We start from the raw sequence: 26,343 nt of genomic DNA, 5'->3' as shown, positions 1-26,343 counted from the left end.
CTTGGTATATGTAAGTTTGGAGCTTGGGTACATTGGGGGTGCAAGGTGCTTGCCCTCCTTCAAAAAAGAAGGTTAAAGGAAAAGAGCAATGTTAGAGATTCACCTTTCATTTGGACTTTGCTTCTTTTTTTTTCAGTATGTTGCCACTCAGCATTTCAAGTGCTTACATTTCAACGGGGAGCCATTAAATACAGTGAGAAAAAAGTTTACCTATATGAAGCAGCATACTTTCAAGAAGGCATACATTGAATTTAGTGTTTACAAGTGCAATAGTACAGAACAGATTGCCCCAGCTGACATTCCTATATTGCAAAATAAAGCCCATTAATCCTTTTAAAGTGGTTATAAGCATAAGTAATTGTTATGTAAAACTACTCCGTGTAGTATGTGAACACTGGTATAATTTATGGTGCTTTTACATGGAACTATAAATGTTATGTTACCTCTGGTAATGATTAAGACTGATTTTAATTTTCAGGTGTTATAATCACTTCTTACAGAATCTTTTTTTCTGATGTTTTGTAGCTGACAGCTGGCCTGTGAAGTTTGATGACAGCAATGCTCGCAAGGACTGGGGCTGGAAACATGACTATGATTTATCAGAGTTAGTGACTGTGATGCTGAATATTTTAAACTCAGAAACCAGGGTTGCCCGTGCCAATTAAGCCAAAGCAAAGGACTTTATTTTTTCATCAGCCTTTGCCAGCACTAGATGCTGAAAAATAAATGGACCAGAAATTTACATAATGATGAATTTATGTACATCCTGTATAATTTATGACATACAAGCTGTCTGTTGAATTACAGTAGATGATAACTGTAAAATGTTAAACAGCGTTTGTTGCACTCCGTTATGTGATGTTCTGCTTGACTGAAGGATGGAGGTTCTGCAACTTGATTGCACAGATGCAAGATTTCACCATTCTTTAGTTACTGTTCATTGTATGTCTTGCTCAAAAGGTTGTAACTTTTTCAAGAGTTTGTTCTATAAACTGTACAAATTATTTATTAAACGACATAATAAGTTTGTGGCAGCCAGCAGAACTGCAGAACAACTGGTAGTACTGTTGAGCTCAATGGTAGTGTGTTGGGAAGTAGAAATTCATTTAGACAATATTATTACTCAGTATAACAGCAGATATTTAAGTGTAATAACAATACCTCAACTGCTAGAAAAATATCACCAATGGCATATCAGATTTTAGTGTCAGCTGGTGTTAATGTGCATTCCCCTATCCCAGGATGAGGCTCAAATTGCAGAAAGCTTGCCAGCACTGGACTTCATCAAGCCTTACTCCAAACTATTCTGTCACTGTAGCGTAACAATGCTGTGTAGATGGGCATTACATTGGAGTGAATAGGAGTAAGACTACAATCATTTGTTTTCTTAACAAGGTTACCATATTGTTTTTGAAATCATATGATATGGTAGTAGCATGTTTGTCTGGCAATTGACTTGGAGGATTAAGGAGTTGTTTCCTGTGGCACCAGTGGTGCAAGGTTTGATCCGATCAGTCTTTATTGCCTGACTGTGTGACTCTGAGCAACTCACATAACCAGACACCACTCCCAGGCTGAATCTGAAAAAAGTCCATGGAGATCAGTGCTCTACCCTGGAAAACAAATACAGATACATGAATGTTTACTACTGCCCTTGTAAGCCGTTTGAGCATTTTTGCTTTTCAGAACATTACCTTAAAATGGAGACTTACAGAAGCTGTTCTGAGCGGTCATAATTTTTTAATGTCACATCAGTTCCAAAACTAGAAATTCGGGTAATTCTGTTGTACTTGGATAAGCATGTCCCACACCCTTTCAGATGCAAATAGCAAATACATTTTTTAGCATTTTCTAGGAGCTGAAATTTCTTATAGTTTATCTTGCCCCCTCTCCTGTCCACTGCAGTAAAGTTACTAAACGTTTATACATGGATCTAAGTAATGAGAACCCTCCTTTGGACATTGCGCATCTTTTTTTCCAGGTATGCTTACACTGGGGGATAGACACACATCCATGACATTTGTCTGTTGACTTTATAAGGGCTTTATGTTCCTTGCAGCCATTAGGTCTTTTCTTGCCACCCACACAATTCAGATCTGTCCTTGCTGTCAGGAGTAAAAAGTCTGCTTTCACATGCCATTTTGTTACCTTCTGCTACCAAAGTTCAAAGCAATGGCAGACTTAAGCTTCTCATGGAACCAGTTGGAGGGTCATTCTTGTCAGTCTTATAGGTAGGCAAGAGTTTCAGCACTGGAGACTTTGCTTGGAAGATTGGCTGGAGCATAGTCCTCCCGGAGTTACATACCTGCTTTCCATGGCCTTGGGCCTTGTAGGAATGGGTATTGTCTCCAGTCAGCAGGGGCACAATCATATTTGAATCTTGTGTTTCTGTATAGAACTTGAGGAGGATGGAGACTAAAGTGCCCTGGCCATCTCAGAAATGGAGGCCTTCTCAGGGGGCATCCACGAGACGCTGATGGGAGAGAAACTAAACAGGAGCATCCCTGACATTCATCCTAGGGGGTTGAATCCTAGGGTATTTGCCACACCTGTTCCTTACTTGATTGCACCAATCCTGGGTTGACCCTGCAGTATCACATGAAGTGGCCACTTGAAACATACATTTATGGACCAGTGGAACACTGGGCTAAGGCTTCATCTGCTAAGCCCCCACACCCACACCCACAAACTCCATATTAACTGCTTCTCCCTGGCAGAAGAGGAGACGCATAGAGACCCTGAGTCTTTTCTAATAAAAAAGGAGATACAAGGTGACCTTCAGCCAGGTCCTGTGGTCAAGATGGGAGAGAGAGCAGGTAGTCAAGTTCTCTGACCAAGGTGTGAGAGCAAGTAGTTTGACTTTCAGTGGGAACATAGAATTTTGGATATAGGATTTCACCCTTAAGGTCTAAGGCTAGCCTCTCATCCTTCCATATGCCATCATACATTGTTCTCATTTGGCACAACTCCCTGTACATACTAGTCACACACTTATGTGATTCATGACTTGGTCCTTGTTTCTGAACTGTTGCAGGTTGGCATGGCGTTACTCCAGTAGCTCAGCAGGAGGTGGCAGCAGCTGTATCACCAGAAAAAGACCCCTTACCAGAAGAGCCTGGGGACCAGCCTATGGGCCCAGTCTTCCATGGAGAACGCAAGCCCTTGTGGAGTCATATCCATTTACCTAATTATGTTTCTATTGAAAGTAGAACTTGGAGTTAGTGTCTTCTTCAGAAAGTCGGGTGCACAGACCCCTTACAGAAACATCTTTTAAGTCACCTTTATGGAGGCTTCCTCCCCTTACTTAAATACTACAATTACATTGTTGCATAGACAATGGGGAAAGAGGCCAAGTTTACTGTATTCTGTTTTTGATGAAAACAGAATGGAATGAATTGAGATCCTGTCTCCATGCTCCAACCCCTGGTGTTGAAAGGTAGGCCGCCCGGATTTCAGAGTAAGGTTTACTGAACCTCAGCCTCATTGTTAACACCTGGCACCATTACCACCCTGTTCTAGGCATGGCAGGTGATCTTTTAACTTTTTATGCATGGGCTGTAGTCTTTCCTTGCTGAGAAACCCCCCTCTCTCCCACATCTGGGCTAGACTGCCACATCAGTTCTCATTCCCATTAATTAAAATTTTTTATCAAGACTTTTGGGCCCACTCATCCGTCCTTTTTGGGAGAAGAGATGGCCCTTGAGGACATTTAAGAACTGTGTCTCCTCGTCCTGCTAGGGTAGCAAGATAGAACTGGAGATTTTTATTTTGTATCCCTACTTTGGGGTTGGAAGTTCCCACTTTTAATAGCAATTTTTCCATACCTTCTTGAGTTCATGGCAATAATTTATTTTCATTCTGATCCATCAGTGAGACAGGGAGGACATGGATTGTTCTTGCCCTTGGATGTCTCTGAAAACTTACCTATTTCTGTTCAGTGATCACCCCCCCCCCCCCCCACACACACACACACACACACACACACACACACACACCGTGAAGAGACTTAAGTAGCCTTTGACCACCTGACCAATGACCTCATCTTCTCGTTCCAGTGGAGTCCTTTAAAGTCATCAGGGCCTCTAAGAGGATGTGCCTTTTTTCAGACCATGGAGGAAGCCCCCTCCATTCCACTTCCCTTGAGAGAGTAGATAAGTTGGTCTTATCTGGTTCTTTGCAGGAGCAGAATGAGAAAGGAATTAAAGACCCTTCACTCCTTCTGGAGTAGTCCCCCAAAGTGTCTGGTTTTGGGTTCGATGGACCAGTAGCTCACCTTTATGTCCTGAAAGCTGGAGTTCTACAATTGTCTTTTATCCTTATTGGGTGGGGGGACAATTGGGTTCTCTGCAGCAGTAATTATTATGCCTTCTGGCTGCAGACTGGTCAGCATCTCTTTATAAGTAACTGTCTTCACTGCTTTATTGGTCTGTGCTTGACAGGCTAGGTTGCTGAGGTGATTTGAGCCTGTAATGCTCCTTTCTCTGACGACCTTTTCTTCCATTGGCCATGGAGCTAGACTTCTGATAGGTATTCCTCAATATTCTGCCTTTTTTCCAGTCCTTATGTGGTTCTCTACCCATCTCCATCTTGATTGTTCTACTGTCTGGAATTCAGCTGAACCATAGGATCAATTAAGGAATGTCATCTGGTTTTGATGTAGTGGATACATTCTTAATGTCTTAGTTGATCTTGTTCTACTGTTTGGAATTCAGCTGAACCATAGGATCCATTAAGGAATGTCATCTAGTTTTGATGTAGTGGATACATTCTTAGTGTCTTAGTTGATCTACAAAGAGGCCTTCCTTGGTTGGTTACTCTCCCTGCATGAGGATTGTTCCTCCTGCTGGACTTAACTGTTGAATTTCCCACTGAATGGGCAAATACATACACTCATGCAATATTTTGTTAATTTGCAGCAAGGTACCCACTAGTGTGAAAGGAATGAATTGGTGGGCATATGGGATGATCACTCTTATGTAGTCAATGTCTGATGGCACAGCATGTGTCCTTGCAGGAGTGCATCTGTCTGCAAGTGCAGGAACTCTGTACAGTACATTTATACTATGTACACTCTGACAGTCAAGGAGCTGGAGTAAAGGACTTAGGATCTGAACTATTAACAAGCTGCTTCCAGTGCTACAAGGTTGGATTACTACAGCCTGCATTTGCCTTTGTGGCTTTGAGCAAGTCACTTAACCATACAGTGCTCTTGTGACGAGTCTGAAAAAGCTCTATGTGGATCGGTGCTGTATCAGTTTCAGGAAATGATACTGATTCTTGCAGGAGATAATCCAAATATAGAACCCATATGGAAGGACTCCTTTTAGAAATAAACAATATGGTAAGGCAATATCTGTTATTTGTGGCTAGAACAGCAGAAATATTTTTTGAGAGTATTTATTTTCAGTAAAACGGCCCAGTGTTTAGAACATTTGCCTTGGAAGGTTCTGCTGTAGGCAGGACAGACCTGATCTTTCAGATTTTGACGCACGTTTGCGCCGGCAGTTCTGAATTGACTTTTTGCAATGGGTGACATTTTTAAATTAAAGTTTTAGTCCCAATTAATGCAGCTATTTCAGTGTTTTGAAATGCATCGAATATATTGAAACAAGTATTTTCCTTCCTGACCTACATAAACAATGTTTTTTTTGTGTGTCTTTTTTTTTTTTTTTTTAAGATTGTAGGCCATACATTTATGTCATCATAGCTGCTCCTTATGTGAGACTGACAGGGCCTTGTATTTTGAAACTGACCTGTCTGTATAAGCTATGTTCTAGGTGAGGAGTGGGAAGGTTGCTCTTAAGTGCCAGTATCTTTAAGAATATGAATAATAATAAAATTACAAAAATGAAAATCCTGTTTGCCTCATGGACTTTACTCATATTTCAGTTTTAAAATGTCAAAGTAGCTGCTTTTGCTATAATAGATTTAATTGTGTCTGCTTTGTTTGACATCCAGAACTAAAGGTGTCTGAATAAAGGCCTGTTTTGATCTGTTCTTAAACGATTTGTACAGTAAGGGCATAAAATGGTACTAAGCATGTGCTTTAAGATTTAATTTGTTTCTGAATGTATGACCTGCTTCAGGTCACCAGTTTTCCTATCACAGGCAAATGTGATGATTGAGGGCCTTCCTCAGGGTTCCACTCTTAAGTCTCCAGCTGGTATACCATTCTTTCTGTCCCAGATTAACTGCTTTTCTTCTATAGTTCCCCTTTTCCCTACCAGTGTATCTATTTATTGATTTGTTAACCAGGTGAGTGGGCTGGTATAAGACCTATTCAGCCACAACCCGTGCCATATGGCAAATACAAATAAAATGACAAGCATTTTACGTAAAGTAAAACTGGTACATAACAGCAGACCACATAGCTGTTGACTAGTGGATAACAGCTGGAATTCATAATGGAATAGTATTAACGGTAAGCATAGTAGCATACAAAAAATTATATATAATTCATGTATTAAGGCTTAAAGTTAGGTTCAGTAAAGAAGTGCTCTGTTGAGCAAACTAAAATAAAAGGAAATTTTATTGTGATTCAAGCAGTGAAAACTAAAGCATTAGTTTCATGCTGTACTTGGAAATTGTGTAACCTTTGAGACCACCAGTTCTGTTCTACCACTCGCACAGTTCAGATTTCTGTCCTAATATTCATCTTAAGAAGGCTCTACCATTCAGTTCCTAAAATTCTTAGGCCATGGAAGAGATCATGAGCAGAAACTAGTACCATCATTGTCTTTACTGCTAGGGCAGGGAATATGGTATTTAGAACTTTGTCACCAGTCTTTCATTCCAGTCACAGAAAATGCAGAAAGGAGAATATCTCAACCCGTCTCACTTCTCAGAAAATGGCATTTGAATGTCTGGTATCATCTTTAACAGGAAAATATCCCATGCAGACCTAGGCCTATGGCATTGCACTTTCATAAGGTAAAGAAAGCAGAGAACAGACAACAGTCAAATTCTGGAGAAAAGTCCATTCCATTGGCATCCTTGCAGTTTCTGTTTGTGAGGGGTCAGTCACTTTATCTCTATTTTTAATGGACAGACAGGAGCCCATGAGATGTTCATCCTTGGCATTCACTTTAAGGGTATAAACACTGTCTATCTTGTAGTTGATTGACTGAAGTATCCCAATGACTGGCTTGCTCCAGGAAAGCAGTTTCTTGATCCCACTCCGGAACTTGGTGGTCACATTTGTGACAAAAGATTGTTCTGTGCAGGCCTGCCAAGGTCTTGCAGGACTTGATAGACTAGAATGGAGTTCAAAATGTCCTTCCAGTCCAGATCTCCTGGGTCAGACCTTAAATGTTTGGTAGTTTGTTTGGTGGTACCTGATTTGGGGTGTCCTGTAAGGAAAATTGTCTGAAGCCAGTGCCAAACTCCATGCAGTTCTCTTTGGCAAAGGATGTGCCCATGCTCCTGTACCCTGTCAACCAGCACCCAGAGTGTTTCTGTAACATTTTCAAACTTTGACAGCAGCCATCTAAGAACAAGCCCAAGTTGATGCTGAGCTAGACAGGAGGGCTTCCTACCCCTTTGCTTCCTTGAAAGAGGAAGCCCTTATCTGAGAATAAATACAACCAATAACCCACTAATTTAAAGTCACTTTTTTAGAAAGCCCTCAGGCAAATGAAATCTGTCATGGACTGGTCACCCTGATTCATTTTCCTTCATTAATGCTTGAGGTGAGTATATTGGAAAGAAAGTGAGCCTTGAATCATCCCACACATGAAGACCCAGTATCAGAGATAATGTATACATAATATGGAAACACTCAAATTCTCCCTGGACTCCAAAAAAAGTCTGATGTGGACTAGCAACTGTTTAGCTGAGTGGAGTAAGAGCCTGACTACTGAACCCAGAGCAAACTCCAGCATAACCTCTTCAGTCCAGTATGGATTCTAGAGACCACAGCATCTTGCTGCTTGGTAAGTAATCTAAAACTCTATACAGGAAAGCAAAGAGGGTGGCTTCATTTACACATTAGGACTTGGATCCTTCAACAGTCTCAGACTTCAGTTCTTCATGGTGGAACTGATAGTGGAAAAGCATTCAGCCCTCCTGGAATCTGAGCTTAAGAAAGAAGCTGTTAGCACCTTTTTCTTAGCCTCTCCAATGGCTGCCTTATGGCGAGATGGCAGTGTTGAGTGTACTCAGTGTTGGTTGTGTTAATCTTTCATCTGTGGATGTACGTTCAGACATATGCATGCAAAGGGTGTGGCTTATGCTTTCTTCCCTCTAAAAAGAGATCATAAAAGTTCTTTTGTATGCCTCCATCTGGTAGAGGTTTTCTTCAGATAGTCCTCCCTGGATTTGATTTTGAGAGTAGCCTTCCAAAATGGCTTCACACTGAGTCTTCTTCTTCTTTCGGCTGTAGAGATCGCCACAGCAGATCACTTGTTTCCATTTCTTCCTGTCCTCTGCATCTTGCTCTGTCACACCAACCACCTGCATGTCCTCTCTCACCACATCCATAAACCTTATCTTAGGCCTTCCTCTTTTCCTGTTACCTGGTAGCTTCATCCTTAGAATCTTTTTCCCAATATACTCAGCATCCCTCCTCAGCACATGTCCAAACCAACGTAATAGTGCCTCTCTGGCTTTGTCTCCAAACCTTCCAACCTGGGCTGACCCTCTAATATACTTATTCCTAATCCTGTCCACCCTCGTCACACCCAGTGCAAATATTAACATCGTTAATTCTGCCACATCCAGCTCAAACTCCTGCCTTTTTGTCAATGCCACTGTCTCCAACCCATATAACATAGCTGGTCTCATTACCCTCTTGTAGACCTTCTCTTTCACTCTTACAGGTACTCGTCTGTCACAAATCATTCCTGACACTCTTCTCCACCCAGTCCAACCCGCCTGTACTCTCTTCTTCACCTCTCTTCCACACTCACCGTTACTCTGATCTGTTGACCCCAAGTATTTAAACTCATCCACCTTTGCCACCTCTACTCCTTGCATCCTCACCATTCTTCCATCCTCCCTCTCATTCACACACATATATTCTGTCTTACTCCTGCTGACCTTCATTCCTCTTCTCTCTAGAGCATATCTCCATCTCTCCAGAGTCTCCTCCACCTGTTCCCTACTCTCACTACAGATCACAATGTCATCTGCAAACATCATAGTCCACAGGGACTCCTGTCTGATCTTGTCTGTCAACCTGTCCATCACCATTGCAAATAAGAAAGGGATCAGCTGATCCTTGATGTAACTCCACCTCCACCTTAAATGCATCCGTCACTCCCAACGCAGACCTCACCGCTGTCACACTACCCTTGTACATATCCTGTACCAGTCTTACATACTTCTCTGACACTCCTGACTTCATACAATGCCACAACTCTTCTCTAGGCACCCTGTCATATGCTTTCTCTAAGTCTACAAAAACACAATGCAACTCCTTCTGACATTCTCTGTACTTTTCTATCAACACTCTCAGAGCAAACATCGCATCTGTAGTGCTCTTTCCCAGCATGAAACCATACTGCTGATCACTAATCATCACGTCCCTTCTTAACCTTGCTTCCACTACTCTTTCCCACAACTTCATGCTGTGACTGATCAGTTTAATCCCTCTGTAGTTACTACAGCTCTGCACATCACCCTTATTCTTAAAAATCAGTACCAAAACACTTTTTCTCCATTCCTCAGGCATCCTCTCACTTTCCAAGATTTCATTAAACAATTTGGTCAAAAACTCCACTGCCATTTCACCTAAACACCTCCATGCTTCCACGGGTATGTTATCTGGGCCAACAGCCTTTCCATTCTTCATTCTCTTTATAGCTATCCTTACTTCCTCCTTGCTAATCCATTGTACTTCATGATTCACTATCCCTACATCATCCAACCTTCTCTCCCTCTCATTCTCTTCATTCATCAACCCCTCAAAGTACTCTTTCCATCTCCTCAACACACTCTCCTCGCTTGTGAGTATGTTTCCCTCATTATCCTTTATCACCTTTACCTGCTGCACATCTTTCCTAGCTTGGTCCCTCTGTCTAGCCAGTCGGTACAGGTCCTTTTCTCCCTCCTTAGTATCCAACCTTTCATACAAGTCTTCATACGCCTTATCCTTAGCCTTCGCCACCTCTCTCTTTGCCATGCACCTCATCTCCTTATACTCCTGTCTACTTTCATCTCTCTAACAATCCCACTTCTTCTTTGCCATCCTCTTTCTCTGTATACTCTCCTGTACTTCCTCATTCCACCACCATGTCTCCTTGTCGTCCTTCCTCTGTCCAGATGTGATACCAAGCACCTTTCTAGCCGTCTCCCTTACTAGCTCTGCTGTAGTTACTCAGCTATTTGGTAACTCTTCACTGCCACCCAGTGCCTGTCTTAACTCATGCCTGAACTCCACCTCACAATTACCCTTTTTCAATTTCCACCGTTTGATCCTTGGTGCTGCCCTCACACTCCTCCTCCTCCTCTTAATCACCAACGTCATCCTACAAACCACCATCCTATGCTGCCTAACTACACTTTCTCCAGTTACCACTTTACAGTCTCCAATTTCCTTCAAACTGGCCCTCCTACATAAGATATAATCCACCTGTGTGTATCTTCCTCCACTCTTGTATGTTACCCTATGCTCCTCCCTCTTGTTAAAATACGTATTCACCACTGCCATGTCCATCCTTTTCGCAAAATCCACTACCATCTGACCTTCTACATTCCTTTGTTTAACACCATACCTACCCATCACTTCCTCATCCCCTCTGTTCCCTTCATCAGCATGCCCATTGAAATCGGCTCCAATCACCACTCTCTCACCCTTGGGTGCAGTCATCACCACTTCATCCAATTCACTCTAAAATTTTTCTTTCTCATCCATTGCACACCCAACTTGTGGAGCAAATGCACTAACAATATTCATCATTACACCATCAATTTCCAGCTTCATAAACATTACTCTATCCGACACTCTTTTCACCTCCAAAACACTATTAGTATACTGTTCCTTCAGAATACCTCCTACGCCATTTCTCTTTCCATCCATACCATGATAAAACAATTTGAACCCACCTCAGATACACCTAGCCTTACTCCCCTTACATCTGGTCTCTTGCACACACAATATACCAACCTTCCTTCTGTCCATCATATCAGCTAGCTCTCTCCCTATACCAGTCATACTGTCAACATTCAAAGTTCCAACCCTCACTACCACAGTCCTAGCCTTTCTCCTCTCTTCTTGTCTTCGGCCATGTCTTCCGCCTCTTCTTAAAGCACTAAAAGTGGAAAATAGAATATTTATGGAAAATGATTGCTCAATGTACAGCAGGGAGAAGATGAGTACATTTATTCCAGTAATTAAGGAATGCTGAGAAGCAGGCATGGGATTCTCAAGCTGCTGTATCCAGCTATTTTCAAAATATGCTTTCCTGGAGGGTCAGAGTAATTTTTTGATGTAGAATATGCTAAGAGGGAAATACAGAAGTGTGTACAACAAAAAGTGAACTATCAAACAGAAGGAGATTCTGCTGCTTGTTCTTTTAGTAATAAAGCTCATAAGACTGTGCAGTGAAACATTTTCCAATATTTCAAAGTAAAATGCTTGGAAGACAGAAAAAAGCCCAAGAGTTGACTAGAAGGGGCTATATCATATTATGGAAATTCCAAAACATCGAACACCATAAGCTCAACCTTGGAATCTTGAAATATGATATCATCGAAATCTCAGAACAGTGAATTTTTTCCCCTGGGAAAAAATTTGCTGTTCCGAGAATCACACACACAACACAAGCACACCAAAAAAACAGCAATCCACGCACATACACTTAAAATCCTACATCTAACCTTACACTAAACTGTACATACACTATCTATCCACTTACCTTAACCCAAACATTAACTCTAAATTTGTCACTATCACACTCACCTGACCCGCGCCCTAACCCTAACTCACCTACCCCGCCCTAACCCTAAAGTCTGTCACTATCGCACACTCACCTCACCTGCACCGTAACCCTAACTCACCTAACCTGCGCCCTAACATCTGCAAAATCGCACACTTACCTGAACCCTACCCATAACTTTCCACCACAGTGCTGAAAATAGCGAAGCCACAAATGGACAACCAAATTCTTTCCCTAATTTCAGTATTCACAGTTTTGGGGTTGATATTAGAACATTCAATGTTTTAAAACTTCGATGTACTAATATAGACAGGACTAGAATAACCAGTATTAGGTTGGAAATTAGTCCAAGACTGGATTTGGGAGATTGAGATCAACAGGAAGAAAACCAGCAACTCAGAAATGGACAAATCTGGGATTGCAAAGCACTAATTATATTTGTGAAATGTGATAGAATAAGCAAACCTTTTAATATTGGACTTCTTTGACTTTGTTAAACTTGTAGGGGATTCCAAACATATACCCCATTGCATGTCATTTATGTTTGAAAGAACATTGGGGGGAGAGTTATCTGTAAGTAAAACAGATTTTTGTTCTTAGCAGTAGTATTTTTATAATGCATGACATAATCTGCACACTATAAAGTAAAGCTTTCCTAGTTATTTTCAAATGTGATAAGGATACTATAGTAAACAGGTGCCCTTGTTTTCCCCTCCTTTTTCCTTGTTCAGTTTTAATAAATAAAAGCACTGCAATGTAAAAAAAAAAAAAAAAGAAAAATCTGGTCAAAAGAGCATGATACAAAAAATTATGTGTTTTTTTCTTACCATTGCATGGGGCGGGGGGGGGCTGGATTAAGGCCCTTGGCTTGATCTAGAAACAAGATTTAAGGGGAAGCAAATAAATAAAGAACACTGACGATAAAGTTTTCTTCTATCAAATAAATGAGTGGTAGCAGGCAACTGTGTATTTGGTTCCAATGTCTCTATGGGGACAATTTGATAAGGGGCAATAAAAAAAACATTTTTCCTTTAATGGCTAGGAGATGATGTTTTCTGAAAGCATTCAAGTGTTTTTCTAACCCAGGAGAAGAATAAAGATAAGACAAAAACATACAGCACTTAGTGGAAGTAGAGGCACAGGCTATACCATGTGTCTTAGCATGGATAACCTTCCTTATAGGTTAATTCAAGTCTAAGAGTGTGTCTGTCAGTCTGGGACAATCATTCCTGTTAGGAGGGTTAAGCTTCAATATTTGAAGATGGACATAGTTTTGTGTTAGTATTAATAGGTTTGAGGGGTATTCTGGGTGTGTGTTTGAGGGTTTTCACTAAAACAAAAAGTTATGTAAGATGTGAGAAAGGTTCAAATGGATATAATAAGTGACAACTGTATAAAAGATCAGGCTGCCAAACATTAGTGTATACGTATAACACAAAAGCTGAAACTAGACATTTAATAAAAAAAAGCTGTTACACATAATAGGTGGGAATAGTAACTTTTTAACATAATGACATACTTGGTCTCACAGATATATTCAAAAAAGAAAGGGTAGTGAACTATAATAAAAATGTAGAGTGCAAATAGCTATGCTACATGAAACACATTTGGAAAGAGCTGAGCATGTGAATTTAATAAGGAGAGAATTTCAGGATAATTATTCAGCAGAATATCTGGGACAAAGGAAAAGGGGAATACTTATATTAATTGCAAGAGGAGCTCCAATAGTGATAGAGAGAAAAACAGGTAATAATGGTAATTTGTAGTACTGAGGGGCTACTGTCAAGGGAGGAGGATTATACTGGCATGTATTTACATTCCACCTAAAACTGGTGTAATGGAGCTTAAGAAAATGCTGAGAGAAATAATCAGCTTTCAGTAGGGAATATTACTTATAGATGAGGACTGGAATTTGATTTGCATCAGTGAGATGTATCTGGGAGCCCAGAAGGGAACATATAACAAAACAGGGTATATTTTGAAGATATTTATGAAAGTATACTGCATGGAAGATGTGAATTTAGTAGTAGGAGTTGAGAATGAATTTGCGCATTATTCCACAAGGTACAAAAACTGGGCTAGGTAAAACGTATATTTCACAGGCACATGTGCATTTAATTGAAAGTGTTGATACTCATCCAATAACTATTTCAGATCATGTGTCATTAACTAAAATAAAAATGCAGGAAAATGAAATAAAAATGAGACAATGGCACTTTTCCACCTATCTGTTAAAAAGAGAGGAATTTAAGGAGTGGGGAGTGGAAATTATTCTGGAATTATTAGGGAATATAAACAATTATTCAGAAACTATAGCAAGGGAAGTGGGATAAAATTAAAGTGGAGTTTAAAAATAGGCTGAAAATAAAGAAAGATATGGTTAAGAAGTAATAAAAATTATTCAGAGGGACTGACAAAGGTTAAAGTATTGCAGAATATGCAGATTCTTACTGAAAAAGAGAAGGAGCAATTGCAGAATGCTAAACAGAAAATAAGGGATTACCTCAATGTTGTGTCTTTTCGTCTTTTCCCGGTTAGGGGTCGCCACAGTGGAACTCCAGTCTGCTAATGATTGGCAGTAGATTTTTATGTGCCGAGTTGCCAGCTCTGACGCACAACCTTCAACGAAGGTACGCCCATTCACGCATGTCTCTACACAGAAGACGCTTTAGCTGAGAATCGAACAGGATAATGTCTTACCGTGAGGTGACAACACTACTGCAGCACCACCACCGCAGTATAATATGCACTAATTTAGAAAGACTGCTGTTAAGCAACTGTTTTTGATAACTCCAGAATACAAGAACATTTAGCACAACTACTTAGGCAACATTAAGTACAAAGAGTTGTCGTTTAAGATTAGGACGTCTATAACAAGGAAGATCACCAGAAATCTTGTAGATGTAATAGAAATATTTCTGAAATTTTATGAAAATTTGCATAAAGCAATGAAATATGGAAATTAAGAAAATATACAAATGGAAACGTTTATGGAATAAAATGTGTCAAGATTAGGGGAAGATGAGGCTCAGTTGCTAACAGGATAGGAGGAGATGAGATAAAAATGATGTATAACCAATCTACAGGAAAGTCCCAAGTAATAGATTGTAATACCTAATGATGATAAAGGCCCATCAGATTCAGGTTTATATAGCCCAATATCCATTCTAAAGCATAATTATAAAGTGTTTGTAATGGCTAAAAATGGCAAAGGTGATGCCAAAATTAATACATATGGATCAGTGTGGTTTTGCTGAGGGTAGGCAAACATTTGACAACATTAATAGAACATGATCCAGAGTGAAGCAGAATGTAAGAAAATGCCACTACTGCTGTTGGGTCTTGATGTAGAGAAAGCATTCAACAGATTAGGGTAGGATTTTACGAGCAGGACTATGGAAGCATTTGCATTCTCTGATAAAATTATAAGGTTGATTAGGAGTATATATATGAGGGATTGGAGTTGAAAATTAAAGTGGGTGAGTTCCTCTTTGATACATTCTGTTTGAGCAGAGGAAAGAGAAAGGGGTGTCCTCATTCCCCTTTATTTGTGTTATATTTAAAATCATTGGCAAAGAAAATAAGGGACTTGGAAATTAAGGGATATATTTGGTATGGTAGTTAAGAAAAGCTGGCTTTATTTGCAGATATTATTTTATATCTGATAAAAGCAGGAAAGGACAGTTCAGTGTTGTGGAACATTTTGAGAAGAGTTTCAAGTCTTTTTGTGGAAAAACAATTAATGAAGATAAAACAAAGGCAATAGCTGTAAACTGTGTACCCACACATGAATTGGTTCAGCAATATCCATATTTATGGGGACATGATAAAATGAAGTACTTAGGAGTATGGATTAAAAAGGAATCCATTGTGACAGCTAAGCATATGTGGGAAGAGATAAAACAAAAACTGAGAAATTGGGAGCTGTGTTATGTAAATATGGATAGTGAGATACAAGCAGTTAGTTTTAGTTCCTTTACTTTTATACACAGGTCAGACATATTTTTATCAACCAGAGGAGAAATTGTAGATAGCAATTAATAAAGGGATGAAGGATTTTATCTGGGAGGGAAAGATGGCAAGTGGGATAAGATGATTCTTCCAACAGAACAAGTTGGTTTGGGATTACCTGATTTGAAGGGGTATTTCAGAGAGAGCTACACAGTTAATGCTCCTATACGTAGCACAAGCAGAAAGCTATAATTCAAAGTGGAAAGGGATGATGATGAAATGGGGAAGCTCAAGATAAAGGAGAGACGTGGATTTTGGATGCATATCCTTAAGGAGAATAATAACTGTACAAAATATTATATTCATAGAGTAGCAGAAAGTATTTGAAGAACTAAGCCAGCATGGGAATGGAAAAAGGAAATTCTACCAATAGGGATGATTAAAATTAGGGATACAGATAATAGGCAAGAGGGGGCTGGAATTTGCTGGAGAAAACTGGCAAAGGAACCAAGGTATTGGGAGCAACCAATTAGAAAGGGAAAGGTAATACACTGGGAAGAAGCCAATAATTTATTTGGATTGCAAGCTAGAGATTGCCTTCCCCTATCCAAGATTGATTTCAGAGTATAGATAATGAGAAAGAAATAGGGTGGTCCTAAGCAAACGACCAGCACTGTTAGAGTATTTAGTAGAATTTAGAACATAATCTGCTGTTAAAAAAGGGATAATTAGTACAGCATATAAAATATTGCATGATGACTATAAGAAACAATCAGATGAGGTTAGAAAAGATTGGGAAGAGAGACTGGATAAGCAATTCACAAAGAAACAATGGGGGATGTGCACGTCTCCCAAATATGCAACAAAGTCTAGAAGATTTAGGATCTTTACTTGAAAGTGTTTATATAGATATTTTTATTCCCCAAGTAGACTCTAAAGAATTTTTCCTCAAGTAGTTAGCAAATGTTGGAGGTGTGATGGGGAAGAAAGAAGTAATTGGGAACATATCTTTGGGGAGTGTAATGAGTTGTTAGACTTTAAAAATTCCTTGCAGACTACTCCATCAGAAATACTGGGTGAGCAATTTGGTACAACTACAGAAATGTTTTTTTTGAGCTATAAAACAGAATCAGAATTTTCTAGACATAGTAAATCTAATTATGGTGGCTGCCAAAAAAGCAATTACTAGAAAATGAAAATCAACCTCTAAACCAACTGTACTACAAGTAATGAATATAGTAACAGAGATAAAGCAAGTGCTAATTGGATCTTTAGAAAAGGGTAGGAGTAAATGACATAGAAAAAAGTGGGAAATGTGGGAACAATACACGCAGAATAACATTTTGGAGGAGGAATGAGGTTTAAAAGAAGACAGGATTAAATGAGCGCTATAATGTTTGACTAACAATGACTGAATAGATTATAAGTGATGTATAATGTTTGCAACTAAAAATATGTCAGTATGGTTTGTTTTCATTTATATAAATGTATGATTATCTATGTCATAAGTGATATTTAATAAAAATGTTTCTTGTTTAAAAAATAGGATCTCAAGAAGAGGACACAGGCTGTCAGTTCTTTTGAAATCCCCTCCTATTTTCCTCTAAGCAGGACCAGTTCCATGGAAGAAGGTATATTTAAGTGCAAAGAGTATTAAACACTCTTGCATCTCAGCTGTGCTGGCCTTGTGTACTAGGAGAGCAACTCAACCAACCCAGCTGCCTGTAGTACAGATTACTTCCTAGTTCTGTCCATGATGGAGACAATTCTCCCTAGTTTACACTTGCTTTGCGTAGCCATCATAAGAAAAAGAGAGAGAGCTTGCATTGTGATCATGGATAGCCACTTCCCAAAGTTTTTTATTGCTGTTATGGTGGTTGTGCTCAAATGTGGAACACTAATTTATTGTGTGATTTGTCATCTTTATTTTCCAGACCACCTTCAATGAATTTGCTGTTTTTACCCCTAGCTTGAGCAACTTCAGAGATGATTGTATGGGGTGGTATGATGGGTGCTTCTCCCAGTTGCATCACAGGCTGTCTTTATTTCACTTTTATGACTTTTTTTACAACTTTTAGAATCAGAGGTTTGATGAAGGGAGTCATTGGTCATGTGTTTGTGCTGACTAATCAAAATGCCTGTGTAGAACTGTTGGGACAGGCCCAAAGTTTCCCTGTAAAAGCCAAAGAGGTCTGCCTCCCATGGGGTGAGATTCCCACACTGTCTGTTGAAGTGGCATCTGATATAAATCCCATAGTCCCACCAAACATCCTGTCCTGGGTTTTGGAAGGGTTATATTAAGAATCCCCCCCCCCCCGGCAGATATATTCTACCAAATGAAATTGATTGTTTTTATTTATTTTTTTGAGGGAGAGATCCTATGCTGCCCAAGTCCACAAACATAGATGATTCTGATTTATCTTATTCCATAGTCAAGGTGCATGCCAGCTGCTCCTTCCTTCAGGACTTTGTGGAGGGTATGAATGTTGCCTAACACCTGCTGGTCTTGCAGTTTCTTGAAGGGAGACCCACATTTCTAACTCACTTGAAAAACAGTTTTCATGGGACTTGAATTTCACTATTAACAGGCTTGCCTAGCCATTTTTGAGCCTTCAGGTTTGGGGAATTTAAAGTTTCTTGGAAGATGCCTTCTTTAGTGGCCATTTGTTTGCAGGATCTTGGAGTCTCAAGCAGTAGATTGCTGGTCTTTCTCAAAGGACTTGATGTCCATTTGGTCTAACAAATGTCTCTTAGAAAGTGGCGTAAGAACTGACCATGAGCCCATTTACATCCATTTCTTGCACTGTCAGAAACATTATTTCTACACTAGCATTAATGCTATGGGTGTCAGTTTTTAATTTAAATATCTTGTTAACTAAATATCATGCAAAGTGTGTAACTTAATTCCTCTGATGGCTAACCTATTACATACATGTATCTCTTGGTGTCCTTCACCCTATACATTACCTTACCAAGGTCTGGTTCATACCTGAAAAGGGTCCTAAGATCAACATACTTATTTAGTTAATAAAGTTAAATAAAACAAATCAGAGGAAATAACTTTTTAAACCTTATATATATATATATATATATATATATATATATATATATATATATATATATATATATATTATTATTATTATCTTATATTTCCCTTAAACCAAATGCACAACTTCAAAATGACTGACTAGCTGTTTTTGCTGTGCTGCAAGGTGGGGGGGCTGGCAGCTGACCTATAAACCCTTTCTAGAGATTTGCTAAGTACTTTATCTTTTCTCATCATGTGATGAACTGCTGAATGGAAAATGTGTTAAAAGCTTCTCCAGAAGGGGCATGGCAGTTTCCAGTGGTTGTCAGGAATGCCTCCCTTGCAGACATTTTAATATGGTTACTTATTCATCAGTTCACACCTTTACTGCTCAGTCCACAATTCCAGGAGTCTGTCCTCCTTTAATACTCAGTACTTCAAACTTCGACTTCTGAGTTATTTCCCTTTGGTGGCCTTCTGTCCCCTGCCTGTCTGGAAGTTTTATACCTCTTGGCTTCTTACTCACCATAAACTTAACTTGAAGGGTCCAAAATATCATGTGCAACTGATATATGCTTCCGCCATATCATTTGATGTGTAAGGGGAACCTTCTCCACTAGATCCATTTACCCAATCGCCATCCTGCTGTGCTTTGACAGAACTTATGTCCAGTGGTTGTTGAATCTCCTTGTTGCAAAGGTATATAAATATATATATATATATATATATATATATAAATATATATATATATATATTTGCACTTTTTACTTACGATTTGCAGGAATATGTTTACTCAGTGGCTGAGGTTGAACTGATGTGCTCAAGGGTGAAATATTTTGTACTAGTGTGGCGTATGATGTTGCATCATGTATCATCAGAAGGCATGAGCAGGTGTGAATGCAGGAGCTTAAGAAAAAATGTCTGAACTGCAACAGAAAGGAAAGAAAGAAGATCCCTGTCATCATGTCTTCATGATGAGTCACATCATTGATCAGCTAGTTATCTTACAAGTACCACTTTCAAATTGCAGCATAAACAAGTCCTGTGGCTGATACACAAAGGCAGCAGTTATCATGTATTACTGAGCTCCTGAAAATTAAATGTATCCTGACTTGATCATGGGAATCCAGTCTACGCTCATTAAAAATCTTGGATATATAAATAAATAAAGGAGGCTGAAATAGAGCTGACTGAACTTCTGAGGCATCTGTGTATTAAACTGCATGCCAGTTCTGTAGTAAGATATACCTATAAATTCTATATCTGATAGCTTGGAAATCATGACAGTGAACAGCGAATAAAATTAAAAATCAAAATCACTTAACGACAGCTTGTATACAGATGAAAACAGTCAAAGCAATAGTCTATAAAGTCCAAACTGTCTTCCTCTGAGATGGATTCTTCAAGCAAAGCAAATGATGGTATTTGCTTACTGGTGTATTTATGTACGAGTGCGTGTTTCCATTGTTACCAAATCCTGAAGTAGAAAACAAATAGTTCATATTACTGAACTATTACTTGTTGCACGTAAAATCTTTGAAAAATGAGTTACTGACCTCCTTGATGAATCAATCATCGGGATGTGTAAATTAAGGATTTACAAGTCTTGAACACTGTAGCTTTTAAATGCTAAGTGACAGACAATTCCTTATTAATGTAGTCAAGCTAAAAAACTCAGACTCCTCTAACTGTGCACATGTTTTGTCCTATTTTTGGAATCATCAAGGCAGCAAAAGTGAAGACTCTAACTATGCACTGGAAAAAACTCCATGAAAATCATGATATCCATTACTTGTATGAGTGGGTCCTAAATACGGTTCAAAAAAAAGGTTCCAGTGCAATGAATATAGTAGAAAACAAAAAAAAAACTTGGAAAAATAGAGCACCATCTATGTCTTGATGAAGACTTCATGAGAGATATGCGGGTTTAGGCTAGTATGGAAGCAAGGAAAACACATTGTTGATTAGTTAAAGCTGAACAGAGGTACCTGAACTAAGCTAATGCCTCTAGTATTCTAGTCAGATAGCTGCTAGAGGTCTTAATGTTCATACAAATGAAAAATGAAAACAAACACCAGACCTCCACCATTCTGTGTAACTGAGAAGTTGCATAACATCAAGTAGGGGACTTGCCCTTTTCCCCAGAGGGTGTATATACTTAGTTTACTGTGTTTTACTGTTTCACTATTTTGAAATCTGCTTTTTGAGATAAAACATAAAGTTGAACTTGTGCAGCCTTAGAGTTGAAATAATTATGTTAGACAGGAGAGTTGTGCTTCAAAATCATGTTTTATTTAAGCAAAGTGTTTCATGTTTGTTTTTAGTTGGGGTGAGAATTTTTTTTATTAGTGCATTATGAAAGGGAGAAAACTCAAGAGAGAGAGAGAATCACAAAACTAAATAGTTCTCTCCCACTAAAAAAGACCTATATTTGTAAACCCCAGCTACAAAACTGATTTCAAGTATTGTCTTGGTAATGATAATGTTAGGGAAAGGGTTTTAGTAATGTAATGTGTGGGGTTAGGGTTAGTGGGCAGGGGCTAGCCACTGCATCACAAACATCTTTCTTTGGGGAACATGAACATAGGGAGCATTAACAATAACTGAACCCAAATGGAAGTACGGACCACTCAGTTCAATTTTAAATCAATTGTTATCACCAAATCCTTGCTCTGAGATACCTCCCGTATTCCCTCATACTTCAAAAAAATGACGTGCTTTTCATAGATAACAGGCCAGGCTCCCATCAAGGTGGTGGGGTATTGCTTTTGACTAAGAATGACATCAATCTGTTTGTTATACACATAGCCAGAAGTGACTTCTCCTATAACATAAACCAAAAACTATAACTTAGTCCAGATTAGGCAGTAGTACCAAAATAAATGTTCTTATCTTCATTTCCCACCTTCTTCAATAACCCTATTGAGAAACTACAATAAAAATATTCTTGAGATTTCCAAGTATCATAAACTGATAATAGTTGGTGAGCTTAGTCTTGAGTGAATGAGCCCCAACTAAACAGACCTGCCACGTCACATAACCTTACCAAACATGCCTCTGAAAGCACCAGACCTAACCAGCATAATGCTAGCACTAATGTGCTTGATATTCTTAACAAACTTCACCAGCTCCACGTATTACCTAGCTCTGTAAGTGACAAGTGTCCTATTTTCTCAACTGGTCCTTCAAAAGGAAAATGACACCCGTAAAACTTGTCTTCTCCAGAAGTGTCTATGACCTCTCATTAGGTAGTATCCAACAGAATAACATCTACTCAGTCGTAGACTTCATCAGAACATTTAATTAGTTTGAAACACTTATATTTATACCAGAAAAACCGCCAAAAATCACAATTAATCAATTAAAAATTGTTGTTACCTTAAAGTCACAGTTGTTTTATCTAGTGCTTGCACATCAATATAATCTATACTAAATAAATATAATACTTAACTATCTATAAACAAATAATACAATGCACTAAATGAGACCTAATCTCTAATAAGGGGCTTAGTAGCTATACAATCATTCACGCCTCTAGCTACCGTTCCATTTAACCTTATTTCCCATCTAATTTCCTTTTCTGAGACTTGTGCCTTGATGTCTCCTCCCTGTTTAATTACTTCCAAAATACCAAACTTGAAACCTATACAATCCGGACTGTTAGTTAGATGTCTAAACAAAGCATTGTTATTGTCCTTCTTTCTTATGCAGTACAAATGGTCATAAATTCTCTCCTTTAATCTCCTGTCAGTTTCTGTTGACAGGAGGAACATAGTGCCAAGTATATCAAATGCTGTGTTTGACAGTTTCCTTTACTAAACCTAATCTTACTTCTTAGGATATTACTAAGTACTACACTATCCTTGTCTATAATATTACTGCACTGGTTACAATATCCACATTTAGTGGTCCCTTGCTTGTCCATATGCATATGTGTATTATTCCTATGAGATCTCACTTCAAATATTCTCTTAATATTATTATCAGTTTTATATACAAACAAAGGCTTTGTCCCCAGTCGTTCATTAATGTTGTCATCACTGGTAATAATATTCCAATTCCTGTCAATAATCTGTTTAAATGCAGTACTGCATATATATGTAATAAAAGTGTTATATAAAATTTTACACTTATTAAGTAATAGGAAGACATTAAATAGAAGTATGAATTTTGCACAAGTTTTTTATAAGGAATTTTTTATAAGGAATTTTTTTAATAATATAGACAGCAGTTTTTAAATATATGCAATTAGATATGTGTCAATAAACAATGTAAGGTTGGATATTTTTAAAATAGAAATTAACAACAATATAATTAATAACAGTATTATATGTATACTGGAACATGAATATGCTTAAGGAAGTGATGCAAGCACTAGATAAAACAACTGTGACTTTAAGGTAACAACAATTTTTAATTGATTAATTGTGATTTCTGGTATAAATATAAGTGTTTCAAACTAATTAAATGTTCTGATGAAGTCTACGACTGAGTAGATCTGTTTTTTATGTGAAATAATAAATATATTTGGATCGTGACTGCCTCACTAGAACTTTATTCTGGTTCGTTTTGGATACTGCTTTAGTGGAGAGTTCTAGTGTCACCTTGTGATTTTACCTCTCATTAGGTATGCTACTTAACCTTCAGAATATAAGCACTTTGTACAGTTGTACTGCCCCAACAACTGTGCTATCCATTTTCTATAATTTACCTATCCCTATAAAAGACAAACTGTATCGCCTAACTAAACTCAGAAGGCAAGGAGAACAACACATTTCACGGCCGATATCAGACAATTCAGTAAGGAAAGAGACGAGTCCTGGACAGAAAGAAAAAAATGACATCTAACATTCCAAAGTTTACTAAATATCTTCAGCTAAAGTGGACCACTAGACTATGCACTAATCAAGCAAAGACAAAATACTGTGGACATTATAAGCTACCCCAAACAATTTCAGACTACAGTAAAACATCTGTACAGTAAAACATCTGGGCTAATACAGAGTTTTCATACAAATTTATGGTAGCCATATAATCTCACTGCTTCAGTATCCATATACTTCATGACAACTTAGGTGTCTCTCCCTTCTCATATCTAATGTACTTTTTAACAATCTACCTTTTGTAATACCCTGTCTACTTTTTATATAAGGTTTTCCTATATCCCCTTTCAACTTTAAAATCCCAAAACACAAAAAAAAAGATTGTAGATACAGTTCAAATTCACATTATGTTCACTCCAGGATATCCAAAACTATGTAACCCTACACTCTGTAAACCCTTTTCTTATCTTTTCAGTCTAATTCACACTATTAAATCTATGACCCACATTTTCAAATATACTCTGTTCGTACCACTGGCCAAGGTGTCCCAACGTCCACCAAGACTGATTTCTACTCTATGGCCAAATTGTATTCCTTTGCCAAAATTCTTGAAATAAAATGTCTATGAAGAATTACTGGAATAAGTCTGACATTTTTTCAGACATCATATGTTTTTCCTCACCTATAGCATCCTGACAGGTATATACTGTCTAAATGACCACATTATGCCCGACATGAGACAAGGCAAGCTTACAGGTGATATAGTTCTAGATCTTAAAATGCCTTTTGATACTGTAGACCACCCCTTGCTACTCAACAAAGTAGTAGGTATCTGATTCTTATTTGATGTGTTACAGCGGTTCTGGAGCTAATAATCAAACTTTTGGAGTTGTCTGCTCTGGCAGCTCCTCTGTTACTGTATTGGGCACAATTAACAGAGGAGTGCACTTTTGCTTCAGACTATTCATAAATGGTCTGACCTAGGACCTGCCACAAACAAACTACATTGCAGATATTTTATGTTGATAATATTGCCATAACAATGCTAGTAAGAATTTAATCATGCAACAGCGACCTCCAGGAAGATTTCAAAACTATCTGGAATTTGCTTCATATTTAACAAATTAACAGTTAATACTTAAGCTGTCACACTATCTAGTATATGTAAAAGCCTACAAAATAAATGTCAACATCAACCCCTTCACAGATGCACTAGGAAATCACTACCTTGGACAAAGCAAAGATATCTTGCCCTCACCTGTGATCAGTGCCTCTCCTTTGATTTTTATACTGAGTCCAAGCTGATAAAGTTCTTTCTCAGGCAAAGGCGTATTATACAATTTAAGATCTACTCAAAAGAAAGCAGAACAGCTATAGTTATAAAATATTCTTCTTTCTAGAGTAGAATATGGTGAAATAACTGCACAAATGTGCTCAGAGCAAAGTTCTTAAATTAACCTAGCTAACAACATAGAGCATAACCATAAATAAAAAAACTGGATAAATATCTGCTAGAGCTACATTTCTCCTCAGCACTCTCGCTTATAAAATTTCCTATGAAATGCCCTGCCCGTCTCTTGACAATAAACTACTCATCAGAGAACTAAGTTATTCCCCTGGGAACTCCAGTCGCTTGCACCTGCCAAGGCCTGCTTTTGCTCTATTTTCTTGTGAATGGGCAGTCTCCAAAATTGCTCTGGCATCCTGAAATAAAGTATCTAAAAGCAACAGGAATTCTGAGAAACTTCAAGATGTCAAGAAACATCTCAAACAGAATCATTCTAATTAAAATAAACGTAAGTGCTTTAGGGACACTGGCTGATATCTGCAAATTATCTACTTTCTGCAGGTGTGCAGGTGCATTCAGGCCACGTTACATGAACCCTGCAACTCTTTCACACCCCTTTATCACTGTTTTATCTCATCTTGTTATCCCCTTACTTTCTGCCTTTCATTCATCCTACTTCCCTCTTCTCTTTGCATAGCTCTTCTCCTCTCACCTCTGACCTTTTCTCTGTCTTCTCCCCATGGTATCCTTTATTGAAGTTATTCTCAGTTGCCTCTTCTAATGTCTTCATACTTTTCTATATAATGATATGCTGCTATCCCTGTAGCATAAGCCATCTCAGTCGTTATGGCTACTTCTTATCAATAAACCTCTTCTTCTGGCTTTTTCCCTGTTAGGGGTCGCCACAGCGGATCACCTGTCCGCTCACGATTGGCAGTGGAGTTTTACAGTGTTGAGTTGCCAGCCTCCCAACCCCTTGCAAAGCATTTAACAATCTGAGCCACTGAGTCACTCAGTGTATGATAAATGTGCTGTAGATTTTATCTTTTTTGTAAATTTTCTTTGAACAGACTTGACCATTATATTCTAATATGAGTTTTATATACACACTGTATACAAGATAACCATGCAGTTATATTACATATTCCATTTATTACTTGGGATATTATATCTGGGCCATGCAAGACCCCTTTTCAGGGAAGCCCAGTCATTAAGCTTTAATCAATTACAGTGAAATACAAAGTGCAGTACAGATAACATATGTTGAAGTAACAGAAGAATGTATAAGAATATATTCATAAAAAAACATTACGTTTAATCAGAGGAATTGAAGACTAGGTGTTAGAAGGAGAAGGTGTAGGAGGGGGTAACTAAAAG

General features: G+C 38.5%; 1 protein-coding gene across 3 annotated transcripts in view; it reads left to right on the top strand.

Annotated features, from left to right (window-relative positions):
* Window positions 1–5,857, top strand: part of LOC122794405 (L-threonine 3-dehydrogenase, mitochondrial-like) — a 121,685-nt gene extending 115,828 nt beyond the window's left edge. For all 3 annotated transcript variants that reach the window (XM_044062771.1, XM_044062770.1, XM_044062772.1), the window contains exon 9: window positions 526–5,857. In XM_044062771.1, coding sequence (XP_043918706.1) covers window positions 526–665 — 140 coding nt within the window. In that variant the 3' untranslated portion in view covers window positions 666–5,857. The remainder of the gene's footprint in view (window positions 1–525) is intronic.
* Window positions 5,858–26,343: the final 20,486 nt, after the last annotated feature.

This window comes from Protopterus annectens, chromosome 2.part1, assembly GCF_019279795.1.
Source record: "Protopterus annectens isolate FY-2018-M chromosome 2.part1, PAN1.0, whole genome shotgun sequence".
Classification (NCBI taxonomy): domain Eukaryota; kingdom Metazoa; phylum Chordata; order Ceratodontiformes; family Protopteridae; genus Protopterus; species Protopterus annectens.
The sequence above is the reverse complement of the archived record's forward strand: the minus strand, read 5'-3'. Positions and strand labels throughout refer to the sequence as shown.